The following is a 19,576-nucleotide window of genomic DNA, read 5'->3' as shown; positions in this document are numbered from 1 at the left end:
AGTGGGGTGTGTAAGCCCAACATATTTCCTGTGAGTGGGATAATCAGCTCAACACTATACTATATGACGCACATGCGGGTATATACTGAGGGAGACAGGGCATTGAGGGACACAGACATAGTTCTATTAACTATTAACTGACACAGACAACAAGTAAAGACAAAACCACTGGATTTTGACATTTCACTGACAAAATGTACAAACAGAAAGAACCCACCCACATTATATGAACCTGTCAATGAATGGAGGAGAATGCAGCTTGCTCAGGAGTAGCTGTTCTATTCGCAGTGCCTGTGTAATGTTGTGGAAAACTCACATGGGAAGAAAATGGACACCCAGACAGGGTAACACAACACCTTTCAAATCAACTCCATGCGTGGCTTAACCCGATAGAAACATATACCTTTCAGTGTGTGTGTTTGTGTGTGTGTACAGTATGTGGTGTGTGTGCTCCTGTTTCCATGTAGAGGTATGTGAAGGTGTAGCCCCTCCGTGGGTGTGTGTGCATACTCTGTATACACTTAGCTGCTTGGTAGGCCAACATGCGAGTCTCGATTTCCATAGACAAAGTCTGGAAGGACATACACTGGCACTTGGGAATGTAATGGACATCTCCATCTGTTTATCATTTGGTGCATAATATTTCAACGAAAGAGGGGGGGTCAGTATAATGGATGAGTTGCTTCAAGAGATGGCGCCGGAGGCTTGACCAATTGTGCACATAATGTTTCTGCCACCGTTTCTTATGACCGAAAAGAGCTTCTGGGTATCAGGACAGCGATTACTCTGCTCATACTGGACGAACATTTTTTCTTTAACAAATCAGACTCAAAAGGATTTACTTCAGGCACCCGAAAAGGCCCAAATCCCCGTCATTCGATGAAGGAGAGAGAGATATCGGGGACGTAAGTCAGGCTGCCTTGTAAGGGTCCGAAGGCGAGTGTGTAATCTACCTCTTCTATCAGTCCTATTGGCCAACGTGCAATCATTGGATAATAAAATGGATGAGCTTCGATCAAGACCATCCTACCAACAGGACATTAAAAACTGTAATATCTTATTTTTCACAGAGTCGTGGCTGAACGACGACATGAATAACAGAGCTGGCTGGGTTCAGTGCATTGGCAAGATAGAACAGCTGCCTCCGGTAAGACATGGGGTAGCTGTCTGTGTCTATTTGTAAAAAACATCTAGAAATCTAATATTAAGGAAGTCTCAAGATTTTTCTCGCCTGAGGTAGAGTATCTCATGAGAAGCTGTAGACCACATTATTTACCAAGAGAGTTTATCTATATTTGTCGTAGCTCCCTATTTACCACCACAAACTGATGCTGGCTCCAAGACTGCACTCAAAGAGCTGCATAAGGCCATAAGCAAACAAGAAAATACTCATCCAGAGGCGGCGCTCCTAATGACAGGGGACTTTAATGCAGGGAAACTTAAATGCAGTTTACCTATTTTCTACCCGTATGTTAACATGTGCAATCAGATCAAATAAAATACAAATTATACATAACTCTAGACCACCTATACTCCACACACAGAGATGCATAAAAAGCTCTCCCTCGCCCTCCATTTGGCAAATCTGACCATATCTCTATCCTCCTGATTCCGAAAGCAGGCAGTAACAGTGACTCGCTCAATACGGAAGTGGTCAGATGACACAGATGCTAAGCTACAGGACTGTTTTGCTAGCCCAGACTGAAATATGTTCCCGGGATTCATCAGATGGCATTGAGGAGTACACCACATCAGTCACTGGCTTCATAAATAAGTGCATCGATGACGTCGTCCCCACAGTGGCCGTACGTACATACCCCAACCAGGCAACAGCCGCACTGAGGTAAGGGGTAGAGCTGCCACTTTCCATGAATGGGACTCTTATAAGAAATCCCTCTACGCCCTCCGACGAACCATCAAAAAAGGAAAGCGTCAATACAGACCTCAGATCGAATCATACTACACCGGCTCCGACGCTCGTCGGATGTGGCAGGGCTTGAAAAATATTACAGACTACAAAAGGGAAGCACAGCTGCGAGCTTCCCAGTGACACGAGTGTACCAGACGAACTAAATGACTTTGAAGCTCGCTTCGGGGCAAGCAACACTGAAGCATGCATATGAGAGCATCAGCTGTCCAGGACAGCTGATGATCACGCTCTCCGTAGCCGATGTGAGTAAGACCTTTAAACAGGTCATCATTCACAAGGCCGCAGGGCCAGACGGAATACCAGGACATGTACTTCAAGCATGCGCTGACAAGTGTCTTCACTGACATTTTCAACCTGTCACTGACTGAGTCTTTAATACCAACATGTTTCAAGCAGTCCACCACAGTCCCTGTGCCCAAGAATACTAAGGTAACCTGCCTAAATGACTACTGACCGAAGCGCTCACGTCTGTAGCCATGAAGTGCTTTGAAAGGCTGGTCATGGCTCGCATCAACACCATTATCCTAGAAACCCTAGACCACCTCCAATTTGCATACCGCCCCAACAGATCCACAGATGATGCAATCTCCATGTACTCCACACTGCCCTTTCCCACATGGACAAAAGGAACACCTATGTGAGAATGCTATTCGTTGACTACAGCTCAGCGTTCAACACCATAGTGCCCTCAAAGCTCATCACTTAGCTAAGGACCCTGGGACTAAACACCTCCCTCTGCAACTGGATCCTGGACTTCCTGGCAGGCCACCAGGTGGTAAGGGTAACAACACATCCGCCACGCTGATCCAAAACATGGGGCCCCTCGGGGGTGCATGCTCAGTCCCCTCCTGTACTCCTTGTTCACTCCTGTACTCCTTGTTCACTCATGACAACATCATTAAGTTTGCCGATGACACAACAGCGGTAGGCCTGATCACCAACAACGATGAGACGGCCTATAGGGAGGAGGTCAGAGACCTGACAGTGTGGTGCCAGGATAACAACCTCTCTCTCAACGTGATCAAGACAAAGATCTGATTGTGGACGATTGTAAAAGGAGGACCGAGCATGCCCCCCCATTCTCATCGACGGGGCTGTGTTAGAGTAGGTTGAGAGAGGTTCCTTGGTGTCCACATCAGCAGCAAATTGTCATGGTCCAAACACACCAAGACAGCCATGAAGAGTGCACGACAACGTCTATTCCCCCTCAGGAGAATGAAAAGATTTGGCATGGGTCCTCAGATCCTCAAAAGGTTATACAGCTGCACCATCAAGAGCACTGGTTGCATCACGGCCTGGTACAGAGGGTAGTGTTTACGGCCCAGTACATCAATGGGGCCAAGCTTCCTGCCATCCGGGGCCTCTATACCAGGTGGTGTCAGAGGAAGGCCCTAAAAATTGCCAAAGGCTCGAGCCACCCTAGTCAGACTTCTCTCTGCTACCGCAAGGCAAGCAACACCGGAGTACGAAGTCTAGGTCCAAAAGGCTTCTTAACAGCTTCTACTCCCAAGCAATACGACTCATGAACAGCTAATCAAATGGCTACCCAGACTCTTTCTGACAGCGAGTGGCGGGTCAACAACAAGCCTGCTCCCAGATCTGTTTGTGTTTTCTTGCCAACTCCTATAGTCAATGTTACGCCAATGACCATAGGAGATGGGGAAACTGTACAAACAGATCAGACCAAACAACATACGTGTCCTATAGTCCCAGAAAAAGTAGCCTAGTTCTCAGAGAGAACAAAGGTCAATTCCACAACAAAACAAGCCTCATATTAATGTTCAACGAGTCTCAACAAGCAACGAGAACAGACAATCACGTCTGTGATGTTTGTGTTTACTCTGTTCCTATTGGTCCATCCTCTCCAAAGAGCAGAGACAGATGGGGTGACACCCTCCTGTCCTTAGGAGTCGAGAGACGACAACAGTGAGAAGATGAGACAGTTTATTAGGTCTAGACAGGTGTGGAGAGGCACAGAAGCCTGGGGTTAAGCTAATGACTAGAAAAAATAAGAGTTCCAAGAGTTCTTCGGCTGTCCCCATAGGAGAAACCTATATTTGGTGTTTCATGTAGAACCCTCTGCGGAAAGGGTTTTACATGGAACCCAAAAGGATTCTACCTAGAAACAAAAAGGGTTATCCTATGGGGACAGCTGAAGTATCATTTAAGGTTCCTAGTGTCTTTTTTTGTAATAGTGTAGCAAACCTCTTCGAGGGACACCAAAAGCTAGCACTAGCTTCTCCGATTGATCCGCTCAGGATCAATGCCCATTTTAAAGAGGAAATATTGTTTCCTTGAAGAAAAGAGAGTGAACCAAACAAGTAGATGGAATAACCTTAGCGGCTTTTGAAATATATTTGACAAGTCATGCTTATTTAGTGGAATTCAATTGGTGCGCGAGTAAACTCGTTATGCATCTTATTTATCACACACGCAAATCATACAGCGCCTTTGAGTGAAAAATCTGTCAGACATCATGAGAGTTGCTGCTCTCGGTCCTCAAACAGCTCTTTCCTTGCTGCTGGAGTGAAAGGTGCTTTTATAAACCCAATCATTGCGTAACAATTCTAAAAGGAAATCACCTATTAAAATTAGTTACTATTATTATTTCTCAACTAGAAATTGAAGCACGCTTCTTATTTCGCCTGTGCATAGGTAACAGAAGGCAGGTTTTATTCACGCGTCACACTACTTTGCAATGAGCTGGAGGCAGTATGCATTTTGAAAACATGTACTTAATTGTTTGAAACCTGAACGTTTTACTACATATTATGAATCCGACCATATGCATGGCATTTGGAAGTCTTCCATATGCCACTGAAAGCAGTAGCCTATTTCTCTATTTCTCTCGTGTGCTATTGGTAGTCTTTGCATCTTTAGATCTCCCCTCTTTCTAAATTTCTAATGGATATTTTCCTCTCTGTGGTTTCCCACTGATTGTATTATGGGATGAACATCCACACCTAGCCTACTGCCTTGTCTGCATTGCTACACTTATAATGTGAAGATATAATAGTTTATCAACATTTTAAGCTAAATGTTATGATCGGTTGGATCAGCCTCATTGCTTATTAACGTTGTTTTATGTAGCCTACTACTTTGGGATCTATAGTCCCACAACTGTCCCAGAGTCTGTTTGGAATAGGCTATTTCTTTCTCGCCAAGCTGACCACTAAAATAGGTCAACTTTTCTACTATAGGGGATAGTAGATTGACATAGACTAGTGATTTGACTGTTCAATACTTGTCTTGTTGGCTGAGGAAAAGTACATGTGGACAGTTACTCTAACATCTTCAAAGTGCGCATCGGAATTCGGTATGGATGCACGTCTTTGCATGTTCTGTTAAGATTAATTACCCTAATCTAAATGGGATTTCTGTACTTCCGAGCACCGTGGGTGGACGGCCTAACCAAGTTACGAACCCAATTCATACGGGTCTGATAAATTAAAATGCTGCCAGGCAAATGTCCAGTGCCACATTTTACTAACGGAAACCCTGCTTGGCGGGCTCAGCTAAAGTGCTCCATGATCTCTCTGACATAGCTTCGTCTGTTTGTGTGTGTGTGTGTGTCTGCCTTTCTGTCTGTGTGTGTCTTTGTTTGTCCATCCAGGTTATTATCACCGGGGGCGGCAAAATCATGTCCCAGTGGAGGCTGCCCTAAATCCCTCTCAGGGAGAATTACGACAGGCCTTAATCGCCATGTCAGTCACCTAGCAGTCGACTTCATGCCTCTATTAAGTCGAGAGGTGTTCTCTCAGACAAACAAGATGATGATGACAAACTAGGTTAACCCCCTTGAGGCTTTCCAAACATTATCTGTCTACCACACTGACCCGGACTCTGTTTTTATCAATATTGCAAGCAATAACAGAATAAGCTAATTTTGTACATACCTACAGTAAAAAAAAAGAGAAAAACAAATCTACCAAATCTATTCATTTAAAATGTTGATTACTTCTCCCTGCCATTACCATTGACCTAATTGCCAAAATATGATGGGGTCCCTGGGTCGCCGGTGTGCCATGACTGGGGCCCCTGGGCAAGAAAAGGTTGAAGACCCCTGTGTTAAATCGCGGCGCTCGTCAAATATCGACGCTGGCACAGAGCGAACAAGGCAAATTTACCTTATCTGGGCCGGAGGTCATTGGTATGAACTATGAATGAGACAGACAGTAAAAATACACAGAAACACAAGTGGATTCATACCTTTATCAATGAGGTGCAAACAATAGCGCCGGCGTTCACCATGGGGTTGTGAGGCTTATCTGGAATATAAAAAAAATGGGAAAAAAATATACACCAACTTAAAATATTGATTACAAATCTCAAAGACCTAGAGTGGGAATGATTCCTTGCAGAGCCTTTTCAAAAATGTACTACAGTATTGGTTATAAATGCTTGCTACGAAGAATGTTGGAGTGACGTGGCTTTCATTGTAAAAATGACATACAAATTCCTAGAACCATATCAAAACAGACCACTGTCAACACTAGACAATCCATTAATAATTTAGCAACCCTTTTTTAAATGTATTGTAATGAAATGGATATGCAAATGTCATTTGGCATAGAGCACTGAGAACAGATGCAAGCCTGCACTTGAATCAATCAGGTTTGTTATTCAAACATGACAGACAAACACTTTCTCTCCGACTACTTAGATACTAATGAGATTTGTCAGGGTTAGGGGCAAAGTGAAATGAACACTAAACAAACAAAATGATCTGGGTCCTGCTCAACGTCCAAATGTCAAGGCTACTTCTCTCGCTGCAGTGAGTCTTAACCTACTTACATAACGGTCACCAAATTGACACAGCTATCCTGGCACCTCCACCAGGGGATTCTGAGAACAGTGGCACATGGCCCACGCAGACAGGGGATGATAAAGACTAGGGCCCGTATCCACAAAGTGTCTGAAAGTAGGAGTCCTGATCTAGGATCTGTCCATATAAAAAATACATTTGGATTTTTATTTATTATGATCTAAAAGGCTAAACTGATCATAGATCAGCACTCTTACTCTGAGAAGTTTTGAGGATATGGGCCCAGATTGCTACTCAGATGTGCACCAGCACTAAGGATTACGGGGTTTCAGTGACTGAACGCAACCCTGAGACGGTTAGTGCCTTCAGAAATTACTCATACCCCTAGACTTACTCCACATTTTGTTGTTACAGTGCGAATTAAAAATGGATACAATTTATATTTTTATCACCCATCTACACACAACACCCCATAATGACAAAGTACATTTTTTGTTGTTGAAAATGTTGCAAATGTATTGAGAATGAAATAAAGAAACATTGAGTCAATACTTTGTAGAAGCACCTTTGACAGCAATTACAGCAGTGAATCTTTCTGGGTAAGTCTCTAAGAGCTTTCCACACCTGGATTGTGCAATATTTGCACATCTTTTCAAAATTCTTCAAGCTCTGTCAAATTGATTGTTGATCATTGCTAGACAACCATTTGTAGGTCTCGCAATAGATGTTCAATTAGATTTAAGTCAAAACTAACTCAGCCACTCAGGAACATTCAATGTCTACTTGGTAAGCAACTTCAGTGTACATTTGGCCTTGTGTTTCAGGTTATTGTCCTGCTGAAAGGTGAATTAATCTCCATGTTTGGTGGAAAGCAGACTTTCCTTTAAAATTTTGCTACTGAAAAGCTCCCCAGTCCTTAACGATTACAAGCACACCCATAACATGATGCAGCCACCACTATGCTTGAAAATATGGAGAGTGGTACTCCGTAAAATTTTGTATTGGAATTGCCCCAAACATAGCATTTTGTATTCAGGACAAAAGGTTAAATTGCTTTGCTCCATTTTTTCTAACAGTTTTACTATAGAGCCTTGTTGCAAACAGGATGCATTTTTTAGTAATATTTGATTTATGCACAGGCTCCCTTCTTTACCCTCTGTCAATTAGGTTAGTATTGTGGAGTAACTACAATGTTTTGATCCATCTTCACTTTTATCCTATCACAGCCATTAAACTCTATAACCATTTTAAAGTCACCATTGGCCTCATGGTGAAATCCCTAAGCGGTTTTCTTCCTCTCCGGCAACTGAGTTAGGAAGGACGTCTGTATCTTTGTTATGACTGGGTGTATTGATACAGCATCCAAAGTATAATTAATAACCTCAGTATGCTCAAAGGGATATTCAATTTATGTAATAGGTGTCCTTCTTTGTGAAGCATTTGAAAACCTCCCTAGTCTTTGTGGTTGAATCTGTGTTTGAAATTCACTGCGGGACCTTACAGATAATTGTGTGTGTGGGGTAGAGAGGTGAAGTAGTAAAAAAAAACATTTTAAAACACTATTATTGGACACAGAGTGAGTCCATGCAACTTATTATGTGACTTGTTAAGCACATTTTTATTCCTGAACTTTTTTAGGCTTGCCATAACAAAGGGGTTGATTACTTACTGACTCAAGACATTTCAGCTTTTCATTTTGAAATAATATTTTTTTTAAATCAGGCTATAACACAAAATATGGAAAAAGTCAAGGGTGTTAATACTTTCTGACGGGCACGTCATTACATACTGTATCTTTATGACGCGCGCAAATTTAACAGAGTTGTCAATTTCAGTAGGAACTAAAATGGGAGAAAATGTATTGAAATGGAGGTAACCCCTGAACATATCCAATACAAATGTATAGTTATTGTTTGCTCTGATTTACCAGCATAGGCATATCCTATTTCTTGGGGTGAGGAGGACAGTGAAACATATCCTCCATTTGGTAGTCAAATGTGTTGAGGGAATGAAGGTCACCTTTACTTTGACTACATAATGTGTGTAGGAAAAAACATTGAGGTTTCCGTACAGCCAGCTTGGACACACACACACACACACAACCCTTTGGGACTCTTGACAGGTTCTCTTCTATTCCTGGGTCACCATTGATCTTTCTATTGGTATTCTGAGAGGGAGCAGCAAGATGTAGAATCATAGGTGGAAAAGCAAGCAGGAGGACACTGTGTGAGACCCCCGACTCCTCATCATACGTCAGCCCACCCCTACTGAGCAGAGGGAGGGAATGATCTCTGAATCATTCAAGTTTCATCATCGCCATAGCAACAGTTGCCGAAAGGCCAAGTTGGATTGAAAATAGACTAAGGCGGTTGGGGTTGGTGTGTTGCAAGTAAGGGCCTCTCCCCACTCTTTTTAATGTCAACATTTACAACCAATCAGCCCGCCTTGTATTCCGCGGTGGATGCGTCATCAGCTGGAGAGCAGTTAGAAAGCAGTGGCATCTATAACCGTGTTGGATGGATGATGACGCTCGAGGCATCGATGTGTAGACAGGGGGGACTGGAGAAAGAGACATCACTTGTGGGCTCTTCATCAAAAGCACTTAAGAGGTAAAACAATCAAACAAAGGGGATGGCGAGAGGACAGGGGCATTCAAAGGCAAAGCGGCTATGGCGTACGTTGATCTAGCTATGTCATACTGCTCAGAAAAATACAGTTTTTATTTATTTTAGATGTCTGGACACAGGTGGGGGAAAAAACTGTCCACTTCGACACAGTGATGCTGTACCTGCCTATTTACCTGACCTGTATTGATTTGAAATAACATTTGATGACAGGGATACAGAATTTAACAGTGTGATCTGGATTCAACATTATTGTGATTTGGATTCAAACTGGTCCCTGGCATGATCTGAGGGGCTTTCCCCATTCTGGTCATTCTAGTCTTATTCTGTGCCCCAGCAGGATCAGCTCTGAGAAACAGCTCACCGTCCTCGTCCAGGAAGAGCTTGTTGAAGCGCAGGCCGCTGGGCTCCTTCCCGATGAAGCGGTGCACGTACTCGGTGCCGTGGTCGTGCACCGCGATGGCGTACTTCAGCGGCTTCACACACGACTGCAAGCAGAAGGGGACCTTGGTGTCGCCTACCGTGTGTCTGAGAAACAAAAGCAGGCTTAAATACAGGTTAATCAAGTCCCACTTCCCTGTTCTTTAAGGCCTCCTACACATCACAAAGCAGATTCACCTTATTTGACTTTACGTGTCATCACGTCACATGATAAACTGATGTGAGAGAAGCTTTGTTAAGGTAATAATAACACTGATATCACAAGAACGGCTTGAGGACAGTCAGAAATTGTTCATAAAAATATCATTTCAATGCAGATATTGGCTTCAACTCTGCCAAGAACCGCTGTGTGCATGCAGGAACTATTCAACTGGTGAGATTTTCTTGTTGCGGCTGAACACTAAAGCAGTGTGCAATATCTGGAGCGCATGATGGCTCTGTCAACACCATATAATCAAGTGGGAGAGGCGTGAGCGAGTAAACATATTGTTACAGAAGGTCACTATGACCAGACATCGTCACTCATGGGCCGTCATTAAAGGAGACGGGGAGAGGAGACACAGAAAAGTGAGAAGCTCAGAAGGGGGTGGAAGAAAGTGAAAACGAGGTACAGGGAGAAAGACTGTGGCGGATGGAGTACAGACGGAACAAAAAGAAGACAGGGTAGAAGGAAAGAGAGATGAAGAGCAGAAATAGAGAAACCTAGAGGAAGAGGTAGGTTGAAAGAGAGAGGGGGAATAGATAAGACGGATAAAGACAGTAAGAACGACAGAGAAAGAAAAGGAGAGCTGCTAAGGGGCATCCAGATAGCTGCCCCTCCGAATTTAGTGCATGCTGTAAATCATAAAAACCGAACATAAACAAAACACCTCATTCCAATGTTATCTTTATGACTTTCTATCCTACAGCAAACATCATAAAGAGAGATAGTGTCATTTACAGACATATAAAAACACACAAACACCCCCTAAGATTGGTTGTTATTTTACCATATCTATTATCAATGAGTGCGCCAGAACTAAACTGCGGACCCTACATCGTAATGTTTGGCTTCTACTGGAAGTTTAGCTGGCCTTTATCCCAGTTCAGATGGCCTTGAGATATCCTATCACTGGGTAAATTTGCAGATGTTAAATAGCGGGACGCATGTGCATTTTCAGTGTTGCCAACTGTTGACCAACTTACCAACTGTTGGTCAACTTACCAACTGTTGGTCTTAAAGATAATAATAATAACCCTGTCTCAATCACATGATAAAAGCTTTGTGAGTACATAATGGTGGGGTGAGGCGCGAGTCTAACCTTTGTCCATCCACAGTACACAGAGACACGGCCCACAGGTCTGGGCTAAATTTGGCAAGCTGGGGGATGTAGTCTGCAACCTGCGGTGGAGAGAAAAATAGTTCCAACACCTGTAATCCAAACTGTTCGTGTAAGACTCCCTTGATAAAAATACATAGTCTGAAAAAAAATGGAAAAAAAGGTGCCGTCTAGAACCTAAAAATGGTTCTTCGGCTGTTCCCATAGGAGAACCATTTTTGGTTCCAGGTAGAACACTTTTGAGTTCATGGGGACAGGCGAAGAACCCTTTTTTCTAAGCGTGTACAGTTAAGCACACACACAGAAGAAAAGGATACATAAGAAAACTCCAGCTACACACAATATCTGCCATTGACGATACCACAGAGGAGGTGGAAGAAAAAGAAAAAAAAGGTGAAAGAGGCAGACTACAGGAACAACGAGAAGGATGGCGTCCACCCACCTCCCCCAGGATGGGCTGATTACCAACCTGGCCTTCGGTCAGATTTTTGGCACTCTCGTAGAGCTCGTCGATGTGAGAAGAGAAGGACTGGAAGTCGGGGATGACAAACTTCTTGCGGAAGGCCTGGGTGAGCAAGACTATGTTGCTCTGGACACATCTGGAGGAAGGAGGGTGGTAGAGGTTTATTTGGACATTACATGACACGAGTCCCTCTTAGCTCAGGTAGTTAGCATGGAGCTAACACAGCCATGGTGAGCCACAAAATGAGTTCTGACTTCTAAACTTAAATATAAAATATCCTATTCATGTCACTGAGGGAGAGAGGGGAATGTAGAATGTTTACATTCGGTCAGAACATGTTATTGTTAGACATCAGGGATACATGGGAAGGAGAAGGGCCACAGTCTGGTACAAGTCAGGAATATGGGCCGAGGTCAGGTCAGATGAGGTGAGAAAGACCATGCATCACTGTCTAGTAACAGAGATGTACTGGCTGTTCAGATGTGTAAGGACGAACGTTTAAATACCAGCACCTGTGTAAATACATCTCTGTCTTATGCAGCTGTGTGACCCAGTGGGTGAAAAAAAAAAAAACTTGGTTTGAGCTTTACTAATTGTCTGCGAGTCTGTGCTCTTGGTTTAGAACCTAACAATAGCCTGGGGCCACGGGATGAAATACTAAAACACATGAACGCGTCGCATGCACACACACAAAAACATTATGGGTAAGTGGGGGGGAAACATAGGCCTAATATAAGTATTCCCAGATGCTCTCAGTTAACGCCTGGTTAACTTAAGATAAACAAAACTCACTTACTGTAGCTTTGCGAGTGCTACATGAACATTCATAAAAAGATGCTCATCTCAACGACCACAGTATATGGCCTACTAAAAAGAAAAGTGAGGTGGCAACTAGGGCATGTTTGATCATTTTATTTTTTATTTCATTTAACCCTTATCCAACTCGGTTAAGAACAAATTCTTGTTTACAATGACGGCCTACACCAGCCAAAACCCGGACGACGTGCGCCGCTCTATGGAATTCCCAATCGCGGCCGCTTGTGATACAGTCTGGATTCGAACTGGAGTGTCTGAAGCGACGCCTCTAGCACTGAGATGCAGTGCCTTATTCCTAAAGATCCTTGGGACCTGGCCTAGCTCTTCCATCCTTGAAGAACAAATCGATAACCATACTGTATCTAAAAAAAGGTTTGAATGCATGGTTTCTTGTGGGATACTGTTTTCAACGTGCCGCCGGGCCTCAGGAGAGCGTTGCTAGTCAATATTAGCATTTAACACATTGAAGGATATAACACCCAGGTGTGTCCAGGAGACAGACATCCCATAGTTCCATCACCATCCCTCTGCTGCAATCATTTACATACATGTCCCTCAGGGAGCTATAAGCTAGGCCTTGGAGACTCAGCAAGCAGGCTGCTGTTACAGAAATGTTCCAGGGACAAACTATTCCAGGGGGGGTGAATAACAGAAGGGTTGTCTTTAGGGAACCACCCAGAATGAACTGTATACGCACACAGACCTTTCTGGAAACCACAAGGACAACTATTGTACCAAGCAGCACTTCCTCTAGATGCAGATGAAAACAGGAAGACTGGCATGGGCATAACTGGGCACTGCGTGTGGACATGGAGACCAGTTTCAGTGCGACTGTATCGTAGTGCCATCACTCATTTCCGCCTTGCCCCGGTGTCTTAAAAATAGCTGACAATTGCCACACATAGATATTTGACATTTAATTTGTGGTGATGGGTGACACTGGGCAGAAAAGCAGGCAGCGAACACCTGACACGGCACCAACTGAGCAATCATGTGAGCTCTACACAAGACATTACTATTTGCAATGTTCAGAATGCAGCCCTGGGTCGTATTCGTTAGGCAACAAACGTTAGAAACAGGGAGGGACTACCTGAACTTCTCCAATAAAGAAACATTTTTCCGTTACAAAACGTTTTGATACAGTGTGCCCTAATGAATACAACCCTGACGTTGCAAGCACCGCACGCCAATCAACGGAGTCATTTGAGCCTACGACCGAACACTGCAGTACATAGACTTTCTGTGGTTTGGCTCTGCTACTCCAGGAGGTCCGGACCCCCTGTCTAGTCTAACGTCCATCAGCAGCAGAAAGGACGAGTGGACAGAGCCTATCGTTTTACACAGTGCCCTGTCAATGTTAACCTGGCCAGCCTACTACCACCCACACCCACAATGTATTCAGCGGGTGACAACAGAGAGAATGAAAGTGCCTGGTCAGTGGTTCCCAAACCCCCCTCTTTTTTCCCTTCTTTTTTTTTTTACCTCAGTCCAGCTTTCAACATACTCTTGAAAGTTGTAATAGTAGAATGCAATTTCGAAATTGTGTAGAGCATCACCAGTTTTCCTCTTGTCATATCAGTCATTGCAAACCTTAGAGAGCTATTTATAACTTGTTAGAAATGTCCAGATCAACTAGCCCATGTCAGCTAAAAGTTTTTTTTTGCTAGGTTATTCAGCCCATAGATTTTGTTGTAACGTTTGAGTTGCTAAAATATACCACATGAATACACGTTAGACATGGCAAAATGTATAGAAATGCAAGAAAAATGTGGTTTAAAAACAGCAACATTTTCTCTGCCCCCCCATAACAAAATGTGTAGAATTGCAGGAAATAAATTTCCCTGAAAAATTCTCTCCACCAACAAGAGGGGTGTGAACAGTGTGTCCTGAACAGTACTTGTGCCAATAGTAAGACATGGTACGTGGGATGTTCCCCAATGCAGGAAGGGTGGACTGGGTGAAAAGGTTTGGGATCCCCTCTGCTAATTGGCCAGTTAGGGCAGTGTAGCTTAGCGGTGTCCAGAGTGTGATGTTAAGTAAGATGAGGAAGGGAGAACGAATGAGTGTACTCATGCACTGCTAAGTAATTTCTCTTCGCCACAGAAGCTTAGCCGCTAATGACAACTGTCAGGCCCAGTGTGCGCGATTCTATATGGATTGCCCTTCGATACCGCCAGTTTATTGCAATTTGAGGTTCCAAACATATTGCTCACTGTACCAGTACCAGTCAAAAGTTTGGACACACCTACTCAGTCAAGGGTTTTACATTGTAGAATAATAGTGAAGACGTCAAAACTATAACATAACACATGCTGCAGTGAGCACATGATGTCCTGTGTCATGGCGCTATACGTGAGCCTGACCGACATCCTATTGGCTCTGGTGGGGGTCTCGGTCTGGAAGGGTTTGGGGTTATGCTCTCTGTTAAGCCACCCTGTTATAATGCATTATGAATGCACTTTAGATGGCCTATTATCACGTCACGTTCACTATGGCATAGCGGACGACACGACCTCCTGTACGCATTCGTAACAGCTCAGGGCTCATCGTCACAGCCGTTTGTGGCCAAAAGACAACTGCATTCATATAGCATTACTCAGAGGTGGTAATATACATTAAAGACATGCTATAAGCATTCATAATAGCTCACCATGGCTCATTGTAAGAAATTCTAACAATGCATAAATACCTAATGCATTTACAATGCATTTTAAAACGTGTGGCTCATAGAAACAAAGTGACATCACCGGGATTAGTTAGTTTCCATTGAGGTGACAAGGTTCAGGACAGGATGTCAACAATTAGGGTCAATCTGGGCCGTGTGACATTGTGGCAGGAAGTAGATCACTGGGTTTCCTCTAGCTTGGCACAGGCGGGCGAGACGTGAATAATGGATTCCATCTTAACCCAGAGAATAGACGGGCTGAATGATTCATGAGCTAGAGCTGTTATGATGAGGAAAACACGCAGGAACTGGAGCTCTGCCTGCACAGACACGTCAACTCGCAGTCATGAATCAATCATCCCTCATTAGGGCTTTTCACACCACTGAGACGAGCTGAGCTGAGCTGGTCGGGTTAGGCATTCACCATAGTTGCTTGAACAGTGCTGAAAGATGTGAAAAGAAAATATCCAAGCCAGCCTTGTTCGGGTGGGTACAATAGTGTGAAAAGATAATGCATAGCCAACAGCATATTCACGCCCCACTCTATCAATACATATATCGTTAACACTACTGAGCGTCTCTGATTCGCATCGGGGAACAACACTTACTTCTTGAAGAGGTCTCTGTCCAGCATGACTCCGTCCGAGGTGTTCTTCAGGGTGACTTTAAGGGTGTCCATGCATTCCTTCAGCCGGGGATCTCCTGTGCGTAGTCCCGTGGCCTTTAGTGCCTGCAGAGGGGGGGGGGGGGGGTCACAACTCTGGTTTAGCCTTGGTGAGCCTGCACTGAGCAGTCACAGAAACTCGGTTAACATTGGTGGGCCCAAAGTGGGGAGAAAAAAACAAACATCCTTGGTGTTGAAAGGCGTATGAAAAGCGGCCATTCCTGGTCTCTTCTCCTTTATTAGCACTGACCAGACCTGATTAGCTCTCTGTGATCGTGAAGGAAAGGAATCAAGGAAAGGAAGCTATTCAAGCGGCCTGGGAGAACAGTTATAGAAGACAGGCAAAGTCCTGAAAAAAAAATCTCAATAAAACAGTATATACTGTATATAGCCCGAGACTGTTTGTGCCATCATGGCAACTCGTCACTGATTGTCATGCCAAATAGAAATGAAGTTGGCAAGAGCACAACCAGATCTGGGACCTAAAGACCAATATTAAAATCTGCCGATATTGGCCTTTTACTGATATTGGACGATAATTCCACCGATATTCGATAAATAGAATAAAGGCAAATATGTTCCTTTCCCCCCCCCCCAACTTCCTCGTTATAGTTAGGACGCTCAAACACGAGGTTACCACATGATTACGGGAAGCCGCTTTCTCAGCAAAACCTCTCACAGGCCCAGCCTGGTTCAAAATCCACATGTGCGTCAGGGAAGAGAAGCTGTGAAGTAGCAGAGTCACAAACCTGCGTTTCCTCCCGTAAAACCCAGGGGCTATTATTTGATGGTGTGTACATGTTCGTATTCACCTAGTGTTCCTAATATTGTGCCAGAATCGGCGTGTGGGTTTGGGTGCGTGAGTGTGTTTAATCATATGCTGGCCCGCAGATCTTATCCTATGCCGTTACATATATCGCCGCGTTGGGAAAAACTGTCAGGAAAATAGTTCTCTCCATAAGATTTGTTTCATGAAATTGTAAAGAAAAAAAAAATCAGTGGCTGTAAATATAGGCATATGTGATTGGCATCATAACTGTAGGTTCCAACAGAATCACCTATATTCACAACAGCCCTATTTCCCTGAGTTTTTCCTGAAACGTTTTGAGTTTCAGAACTAGACGGTCATACACTTGTTTGAGGACGTTACAGCAGGTCAGCACACCCACCAGCGGGGAGAGCCTGCTGTAGCTGCTATCCCAATCATCTACAGTATGCCTAAATTGGGTCAAACAACTCATTGATATACTATGGGGCTACGGCTCAATCCAAGCTGGGCACAGTTCTTAACCCAATATCCCTGGTTAAGAAGATGGGCACAGTTCCTAGTTCCCTAAAAAAGGGATTGAGTAGGAGACACAGGAGAACGTTGGAGAATGCCCTACCACAAAAAACAACAATGTGTGCAAGGTTCTGTTACATATTCCTCCTACCCAGGGAAGGGTGTAAAGAAAGCAGTGAAGAGGACACTCTGGTGATAAATAGCCCAATAAGATCAGATAAGCTGGAGTAATAAAGGATGGTGTGTGTGTGTGTGTGTGTGTGTGTGTGTGTGTGTGTGTGTGTGTGTGTGTGTGTGTCAACAACCTTTTTGCAGCACCTCAATCTGTGGTGTGTGACACAGAGGACAAATGGCTAAATGTCGTGATAGGGCCAGGGGGGGGATAGATTTCACACCCTTCAACCACCTCCCCATCACTCTGTCTGAGGACTCACTTCAATTATCTCTAGACAGGAGACGGGGCAGCAGCAGTGATCCAACGCTTATGAAATAAACCTGTCGTGATAATGAATATGGCAATAATATGATCATGTGGATGGCGCCAATAGAAAACTGTGTGGTGGTGCTGAAGTATGTAGCATGATCAGTGTAACCTTATGTAGTTAATGTTACTAAAAATGTAATTACGATAGTGATGTGCAATTGTGTCGCTCTGAATAGGATGTTGTAAATATAATAATGCTGATAACAACAATGATAATATTGATGAAGATGATGGTTACAGCATCAAATAATCTGAGAACAATGGTGTCTAATAATGAAAATGGGTTAGGATGGTGTGTGTGTGTGTATGACTCACTGTGAGAAATTTGTGGACCGGGATCTTCTCCTGGCCCTCTGCGATGGTGTAGAAGAGCAGGTCCTCCAGACTGGGCAGGATGCCTGCCTTCCTTCTCCTGTAGGGGAGGAACACACAGGAACACAAGATGTCAGAGAGCAGTACCTTTAATAATACCTTTAATAATACAGGGTGGTTGTCACTTCTATAATAGAACTGTAATTCATAGAAAAGGACATATCCGCTTTAGACTACTGCAATTGAGCTGGTACGTCATTGAAATGTAAATTGATGTATTACTACCACAAAGATGACTTTTGGTGGTTGGTCCGGCAGCCAACTTGCATGGAAATGTCTTTTCTATTACCTATATTTCTATGATTCCCATAGGTTTCCTATGGACGATTGACAGTATAATTTAAAAAACCTTTTTTTTTTTTACTGTACGCAATGGAAAAAAATTCTAATAAAAGCAATCAGAGTTCATTTGATTTGCCTCTAATTTCCCTGCCCCATTTTATCAACATCCAAATTGTCCTATTGAGCAAAAAGCATTGTTTTACAGACTAAAACAAAAGAGAGATAGGCTTTTGGCACGAGCGCACATTAGCCACCGCCGGTGAGTGAGCATCATTGGGTGAGCCAGTGAAACTGGAAAGTTTTTTTTTTTTGTACTATCATTTCCTCCCCCTATTGTACAATGTGTGTGTCTCCACACACACACACACACACACACACACACACACACACACACACACACACACCCCTAGGTCTAGGCTACTGATGTTTTCATTGAGCTCAGATTCTCAATTTGACAGTGTCATTTCAAATCATTTGTGCGGCTAAGTCACGACCCTCAGACGACTTGTTGGAAGTTTTGGCTAAACCAGACATAACAGTTCCACTTGAATTTGAGATACATTTTTTATTTTTTTAACCTTTATTTAACCAGGTAGGCTAGTTGAGAACAAGTTCTCATTTGCAACTGTGACCTGGCCAAGATAAAGCATAGCAGTGTGAACAGACAACACCGAGTTACACATGGAGTAAACAATTAACAAGTCAATAACACAGTAGAAAAAAAAGAGAGTCTATATACATTGTGTGCAAAAGGCATGAGGTAGGCGAATAATTACAATTTTGCAGATTAACACTGGAGTGATAAATTATCAGATGGTCATGTACAGGTAGAGATATTGGTGTGCAAAAGAGCAGAAAAGTAAATAAATATAAACAGTATGGGGATGAGGTAGGTAAAATTGGGTGGGCTATTTACCGATAGACTATGTACAGCTGCAGCGATCGGTTAGCTGCTCAGATAGCAGATGTTTGAAGTTGGTGAGGGAGATAAAAGTCTCAACTTCAGCGATTTTTGCAATTCATTCCAGTCACAGGCAGCAGAGAACTGGAACGAAAGGCGGCCAAATGAGGTGTTGGCTTTAGGGATGATCAGTGAGATACACCTGCTGGAGCGCGTGCTACGGGTGTGTGTTGCCATCGTAACCAGTGAACTGAGATAAGGCGGAGCTTTACCTAGCATGGACTTGTAGATGACCTGGAGCCAGTGGGTCTGGCGAGGAATATGTAGTGAGGGCCAGCCGACTAGAGCATACAGGTCGCAGTGGTGGGAGGTACAAGGTGCTTTAGTAACAAAACGGATGGCACTGTGATAAACTGCATCCAGTTTGCTGAGTAGAGTATTGGAAGCTATTTTGTAGATGACATCACCGAAGTCGAGGATCGGTAGGATAGTCAGTTTTACTAGGGTAAGTTTAGCGGCGTGAGTGAAGGAGGCTTTGTTGCGGAATAGAAAGCCGATTCTAGATTTG

General features: G+C 43.6%; 1 protein-coding gene across 8 annotated transcripts in view; it reads right to left on the bottom strand.

Moving 5' to 3' along the window:
• Positions 1-19,576, bottom strand: part of glsb (glutaminase b) — a 63,659-nt gene that overhangs the window by 26,400 nt on the left and 17,683 nt on the right. For 4 of the 8 annotated variants that reach the window (XM_020454159.2, XM_031794121.1, XM_020454189.2 and 1 more), the window contains exons 2-7: positions 17,769-17,865; positions 15,632-15,753; positions 11,549-11,678; positions 11,062-11,141; positions 9,684-9,847; positions 6,140-6,198 (exon numbers count right to left, since the gene is read on the bottom strand). In XM_020454159.2, coding sequence (XP_020309748.1) covers positions 6,140-6,198; positions 9,684-9,847; positions 11,062-11,141; positions 11,549-11,678; positions 15,632-15,753; positions 17,769-17,865 — 652 coding nt within the window. Of the gene's footprint in view, positions 1-6,139; positions 6,199-9,683; positions 9,848-11,061; positions 11,142-11,521; positions 11,679-15,631; positions 15,754-17,768; positions 17,866-19,576 lie in introns of all 8 variants that reach the window. The other 4 variants (XM_020454175.2, XM_020454183.2, XM_020454140.2 and 1 more) reach the window with 1 other exon arrangement.

The sequence above is a fragment of the Oncorhynchus kisutch genome, linkage group LG2 (assembly GCF_002021735.2).
Source record: "Oncorhynchus kisutch isolate 150728-3 linkage group LG2, Okis_V2, whole genome shotgun sequence".
NCBI classification, from domain to species: domain Eukaryota; kingdom Metazoa; phylum Chordata; class Actinopteri; order Salmoniformes; family Salmonidae; genus Oncorhynchus; species Oncorhynchus kisutch.
Note: the sequence above shows the minus strand (reverse complement) of the source record. Positions and strands in the feature narration are given on the sequence as shown.